We start from the raw sequence: 6550 nt of genomic DNA, 5'->3' as shown, positions 1-6550 counted from the left end.
TTTGGGAACTGACAGAAGGGTTTGTTTTCTGCCAAGACTTTTGGTCAGTCATTTGTTCTCCCACATGGAGATTGTGTTGGTTTCAGTTCTGAATGGCATTACAGCATGTCAAATGTTAGCTGTCCAGCTGCCTGACACAGTAGATTGTATTGTACTACCAGGCAAAGTGGAGAAAACATGTGATCTTATTAGATGGAAAATCAATCATTATTTTCCAAGCTTCTTAAGGACTAATGATATGAATGTTGATGGGTTTAAGATGGATCATGATATAAAAAGGGCATTTACTGTAAGCAATCAAAATAATTCCAAGTCTTAACTAAAGGGGGTGTAATATGGAGATATGATAAATGAACAGAATATCTATTGTCTTGATTAAATCATGAAGGGATTTAATACAGGTTTTCAAACTAGTTATGACGTCATCTTATTGGATTACTTCAAAGCTAATCAGTAACACAAGAACACATGGGCACAACTGGAGGTTACAAGGAAGTAGATATAGACGCATTTAGATTTACAACGCAAAGGGTAGTGTTATCAAGAGCAAGCTGAAAAGCTCTTTGAAGACTGCCTGGGCACATTCAAGAAAAGCCTGAATAAAATCCTCATATTAATAAAATACTAGCAGCCAAAGCATGTCGAGTCCAAGAGTACATACTCTAACAGTATGTTCTTAGATAAAACAGCACCTACAATGACATAGTAAAGAATAGTAAATTACTCTTATGAATGTTTACCCTGATGGACAAATCAAACAATAATATTTGGCATTCAATAGCAATATTTCTCCTTTGTGTCTGTGAAACGTGAAACTTCCTGACACCTTTGCCCAAGCAACCACCATGAAGATACTTGTTAAAAGCAGCTGGGTGTTTGGTCTCTGAGCAGACAAATAAAATGGTAGTGTTTGTAGCTTTGGAGTGGTGGAGTTCAAGAAAACATTTTTTATCCCTGATGCACAACTTGTGTCAGACACGTCACGGTGAAAGGTGTTCACTAAATTAGTACGTACTGTACTAAGGTTTGAGGAGGATGATCGTCTCCTTATTTTTCATAAATTCGTGCAGTGCTAATTTGTTCCTTCTTTACCGTTTCCTGATACATGCTCAGAATGTCAAATGAAAACCATGAAAAGGAGAAACAGCAGAATATTTTATTTGTGCAGAATGTGTTAATGTTGTCAGTTAAATTGCATATTTTGGGACAGTGTTTTTTTTTTTTATTCTGGCAAATCAGACATGACACCTGTATGCCATGTTCACAGATTCCGACCAAATGAAGCTCGCTAATGAGTTTCACTCTTGGTCTCTCAGCATGATAACAAGGAATTTGGAGACAAGACAATACCGGATATTTTCAGGTTTGTTGCATCTCTGCGCTGTGATTGCAGCTTAATTAGGAATGCATTTAACGTCACTATAGTCACGGAGGATGATCAAGTAAACGGAGAAAAAAACAAAGATGAAGGAGACCTCATTTTTCATTCTCCAGTCTCAAATGCGAGAGAAACGGTTCCATTTTGTCAGCGGACACGTCTCCCTTCATTCTGCGAAATCAGCTGATTCAATGAAAAGTTAACAGGCGATTAGGCCCCTGAATGAACATTTGGCCATCTTTAACTACGTTCAGTTTTCCCAAAGTACTACTGTGACGTTTAAAAGAAGATGAACATGAAGTATTTACTAAATTCCTTCATAAACCACCAGAAACGGTCTAAATTGCCACACTAGTTGATGCTATCTCATTTTTTCCTTTGCTTTGGATATTTAAATTTCAGACTATTCTGTCTTTTTTATTTTTAATTATGATTAGGGGAAGAAAAATGTTTTCATTAAGTCCATAACATTGTTAGGCATTTCGTTTGGGTTTTTTTTAAGCACCAATACGGTATATACCTTACATTTATTTAATATGAAATCAATTACATTCTTTATAAATTGTGTAAGATTTCCCCCTGCGCTCATCTGTATTTGTGATTACTGCATACACACAACTGGCGTCTGATTTTATTGAATTGAATTGAATTCCACCGATCTCCTCCAGGTTATTACATAACAGTCTCTGTAGAGGGAAGTGTCTGTCTTTGCAGCATTACCTCCTACATTATCCTGTTTACACTGCTTAGTTCACGCCGTCTTCCCTTTCCTTGTCACTTATCACACATGGCCGCTGTTGCTCTTTTAAGAGCTGGTGCCGGTGGGAGCCGCTTCTTACCCCGTCCCGCCCACCAGCGTGCCGCTCCAGTCACGTGTGGCGGTGCCTGCTGGTGCCTCTCCGAGCTGAGGCTGAACTAATCCCAAAGTAACCAGCTAGCTGGGAGATGAAGACGGAGACCGCAAACGGGGACAGCGCGATCCACGGGGATACAAAAGGAAACAGACAGATGCAAAACAAAAAACTGCATCCTAAAGCAGGGCAGCATAAAGGACAGCGCTACAGAAGGGGAGATGACTGGGTTTTTGTTTTACGGACACTTTGGATTTTCAGAAAAACTCGTTCTCACGAACAGTGATTGCAAGCAGAGGCAGAACGCATTGCACCGACACTTGGATGCAAACCCCGTCTTGGTTTAGGTGGGGAACTCATAACACTGTTTTTGACACGCATTGAGTGTCGGGTACGGGCGTGATAGGAGCCGGGCGCACCTTAAAAGTACTCCGAAGAGATCAGCGGTCTTCTGCAATCATGAGGATCTTGTTGGCTAACTCACTTGCTGTGATCTTTCTGTGCGCCTGTGCGTCCGTGTTTTACGTTTGGACCGGACTTGAAAGGGCGTTAGGAAGATACAAGCGTGGTTTAGGGGAGCCGAGGTCAAGCGGATTCCGTGACCAGCTCGGGGACCTGTCTCGGAAAACTTTCCGAGCGCTGCTCGCTATGCCGGGGGCGCAAAGACCGCACTTGGGTGACAGTGATAATACCAATAATTTCACTGGCAGGGGGTATTTTGCTGGCACCCTCACATATGGGAAACAGCCCGGTTTGAATGTAAGTAATAGCGGAGCAATGAAGGAGGTACCGATCAGGCTTAGCGATTTGGTAGAGGACGGGGTTTTCTGGAACGACAGAATGGACGCGCTGTTGTCAGCAGGCTTCAGTGAAGCCCATGCCCAGACGTGGAGACAGAGAGCCCGTGCATCTCGGGTCGTTTCCCTGGAGCCGGGCTGTGGCCGGACCTCCAATCGCCTGGCTCGTTTCTCCGACGGCACTAAAGCTTGTGTCAGGTACGGGATCAACGCGGACCAAGTGCTGGGAGAGACTTTGTCTTACTACCTAGCCAGCTTGCTAGGAATCGCGAACCTCCCGCCGCTTGCCCTGTCCCAGGTTAGCCCCAGCAGTGAGCAGTGGGCGACAGTGAAGGAGGACATGGCAGACTTACAGTGGTCTGATAAAGCTGTCGTGTCCCTCACCGAATGGGTAGCCAATTTAACAGGGGTTGTCACCCCAGCGCCCCTTAGACAAGAGGGCAGAGGTCTTAACCCCTTGCGGGCGGATCTGGATAATAGGACTTTGGGAGAGCTACAGGAGCTGGTGCAATGGACCGATCTAATTGTATTTGACTATCTTACGGCCAACTTCGACAGGCTGGTCAGCAATCTCTTCAGTCTCCAGTGGGACTCGCGGGTGATGGAGAGAGACACAAACAACTTGTTGAAGTCCCCAGCGGGCGACTTGGTTTTCATAGACAACGAGGCCGGGCTGGTGCACGGCTACAGGGTGCTGCACATGTGGGAGCAGTACCACAAAACGCTGCTTTCTTCGGTGTGTCTTTTCAGGAAGAGAACTGCGAGTCGAATCATAGAGATGCACCAGAAGAGAGACGCGCCGAGTCGGCTCCTGGGTCTTTATCAAGATAGCGAATCTCTTGCTCCGGTGCTGGGGTTTCTTTCTGATGAACAGGCTGGAGTTTTGCAAGAAAGGATAGACTATCTATATAAACACATACTGAACTGCAAGCGCACGTACAGTCAGTTATAATGAAGCTGATGTATTTCCTTCCATAGAATGAAGAAGACCTGGAAGGTTTTTTTCCTCACCTGTTACAGAAGTCTCTCTGTTGTTACATTTTTAGAGAGACAGTATTAACAAACTAATGAGCTTCATGTTTCTAATTTATTTGACTGTTTACATCGCTCAATGACCTACCTCGGTGAAAAAGAAAATGATTGTTTTCTGCTTTCGATGTTTTTTTTTTAAATACCTATGGAAATTGCTACTGTAAGTATTTTCATGCGAGGGTCATCAAGCTTTGTATTAATAGAAGCCTTAAAGAAGTGTTCCAAATATGATAAGTATTTTTTTCTTCCGTAATTTATTGTAGAGGATTGTTCAGACTTGCAAAGAGAGCCACTGCCTCAGGCGGTCAAGTCCACAGTAAGCAGTTACAGTACAATGAATGCGCTTGTTTGGTGAGAACAAAGCGCCTTCTGAATTAACGTGGAGTCAACAGTAGATTTATTATGCTGTATATATGGGGAAACGGTTTCTTTGGTGGGAGCAGCATTGCATTATAATCTCATGTGGGAGACAAGGAGGGAATCGGCGAGGGCTGCAAGGTACAGCCACACGCGTCACGGAGCAGATGTTCAGAATTAGTGCGATTCTCTCCGTTGACGAGTAGACGTGCTTAAGATTTGACTACTCTTAAAACGAACATCAGTTTAAAAAAGAAACGTACATAATGCGTTTTGCTTTAGCCTTAATTTATATATAACGTAATGTAGACGAGTTCTGTACTGTGTACACAGTTTTATGTTTTTGATTTAGGAAATTGAGGCTTAAATTATGCACATATTATCAACGTCTTAACATTCCATTCCATTCCATGAGAAAAGCAAAGCACAACTAGTTTGTGTTAAAGAAAAGGGTAAACATGATACTGAATGGGGACATCAAGGTGAGATAAAGTAAAATCATGGTAAGATCATGTGAATTATAAAAACTTACTGCACATTCATAATGGTAAGAGTTCATCTGAGGTTTCAGTGCAAAATGTAGACAGTGTTTTCTGATTTGTCTCATTAAACTTGCAGACATGACATCATAGTAGGATTTTGTAGGGAGACTTTCATTTTTTGAAGTATTTTTGGGGTTTTGGAATTTTGACGTTTCAACATTTCATTGAACAGCTGAAGACAGAAGAGATACAACTACCATTTTCCACTGCAACTGGTCCAGCTATAGACCCTGAAACTGTACAAGAAAAAATATTTTGTACTGCGCCACAGTTTAGTCTCCAGCCATCCAAATATAAACAAAGAATTTCTGTTACGTCCAGCTAGCTCAGTATTGTAATCATAGACCAGTTGCTTTGTACACAGCTGCTATAACCCTTGCAAAGAATCCACTGATTATGAACCACTCAGTCTATATTCATATCAGATTGTTATTCAGCACTGCCTGCTTTGGTGTTTCAGCTACCAATTCTTGAATTATTACAGTAATTTTTCACTCTGAGTGGATGCACACCATAAATCAAGAAAGCTGAGGGTCACAGATATTGTTCACAGGGTGATTTTTTTCCACATACAGAAATATATTTCTAGTACGTTTCAAGCAGCAACCACAGGTTCAACAAAGTAGAATGCACATCAAGAAATAAAAGAGGGATCAACTATGATTTTATAGTTTCTGTTGGTATGGTCCAACTGGAAATGTGTGAAAGTAGCACTCCTTCGCTGTTGAGCAGGTTGTTGCTTATACATTCAGAGCCTCATGATTCTTAATGTCGGCTTTCCTCCATTTCTATTGCTACATACATGTCTGTCTATTTTAGACAATAGATGCCTGTCTGAGAAGTACTTAGTTTTCAACTCCAGTGTTTTGATTTGTGTCTGAGCCAAAGAAATAACGTTGGCGGGCTCAGACAGTTTTTTTTCAATTTGTAAGCATCTTGTTATTACAAATGCCCAGGCGACGCGGTCTAATTGCCTGCCAAAAGGAGGGTTGCATTGGAACCTCTATTAAGGCTTCTGGGCTGATCAATAAGGACTGAGTGCTGTGAAAGCAGAAGCAGGCCATTTCCAGTGCACAGCAGGTGCTACCACTACTCCTTTGGGTATTGCAGTGGAAGACATGTCTGCTAATGTCACGTACTACATGTGGTTCCTGATGTGTCCTTTACTCTGGAGAGCTGGGGCTCAATACCCTGAACTGTGTTGTTAACCATTTGTCCCTTTCTGAATCTGTCCCATCCAATTATTGTTGGAAAATAAACGTTTTTCCCTTTTTCTTGCCTAATTGCTCAACCTTAAATGTTTCTAGGGTGTAATGTTAGTTTTACTACAAGAGGTAATTATATCAAAAGGGACCTGTATCTTCCTAAAACTTGTTTGGTCATGCAGGTTCTTAGACACCTGCCTCATTCCACTTTTTGGACAGTGGTTCACATTTAATAAATTACAGGCTGAGGAGAACCCTTTCCTTACCAGAGGTAAGATCATCTTTTGCTGCTTCATTTTCTCCAGACTGTCTAACACCATCATATTTGCCTCTTTGTGGGACTCATCACCAGCTTAATGTAATACAATATCACCGTTGTAGGCTGTAA

The 6550-nt window shown here is 42.1% G+C and overlaps 1 protein-coding gene across 1 annotated transcript; it reads left to right on the top strand.

Moving 5' to 3' along the window:
- Positions 1–2201: 2201 nt before the first annotated feature.
- Positions 2202–6230, top strand: fjx1 (four-jointed box kinase 1). The gene has a single exon (XM_015338487.2). It carries the CDS (start codon positions 2689–2691, stop codon positions 3976–3978), a length of 1290 nt encoding a protein of 429 aa, XP_015193973.2. The 5' UTR covers positions 2202–2688; the 3' UTR covers positions 3979–6230.
- The last annotated feature ends 320 nt before the right edge of the window (positions 6231–6550 follow it).

Source organism: Lepisosteus oculatus, chromosome 21 (assembly GCF_040954835.1).
Source record: "Lepisosteus oculatus isolate fLepOcu1 chromosome 21, fLepOcu1.hap2, whole genome shotgun sequence".
In the NCBI taxonomy this organism is placed as follows: Eukaryota; Metazoa; Chordata; class Actinopteri; order Semionotiformes; family Lepisosteidae; genus Lepisosteus; species Lepisosteus oculatus.
The sequence above is the reverse complement of the archived record's forward strand: the minus strand, read 5'-3'. Positions and strand labels throughout refer to the sequence as shown.

Bases quoted from the DNA above. Each gene is read 5' to 3' on its own strand.
- fjx1 (XM_015338487.2), top strand. From the start codon at position 2,689: ATGAGGATCTTGTTGGCTAACTCACTTGCTGTGATCTTTCTGTGCGCC.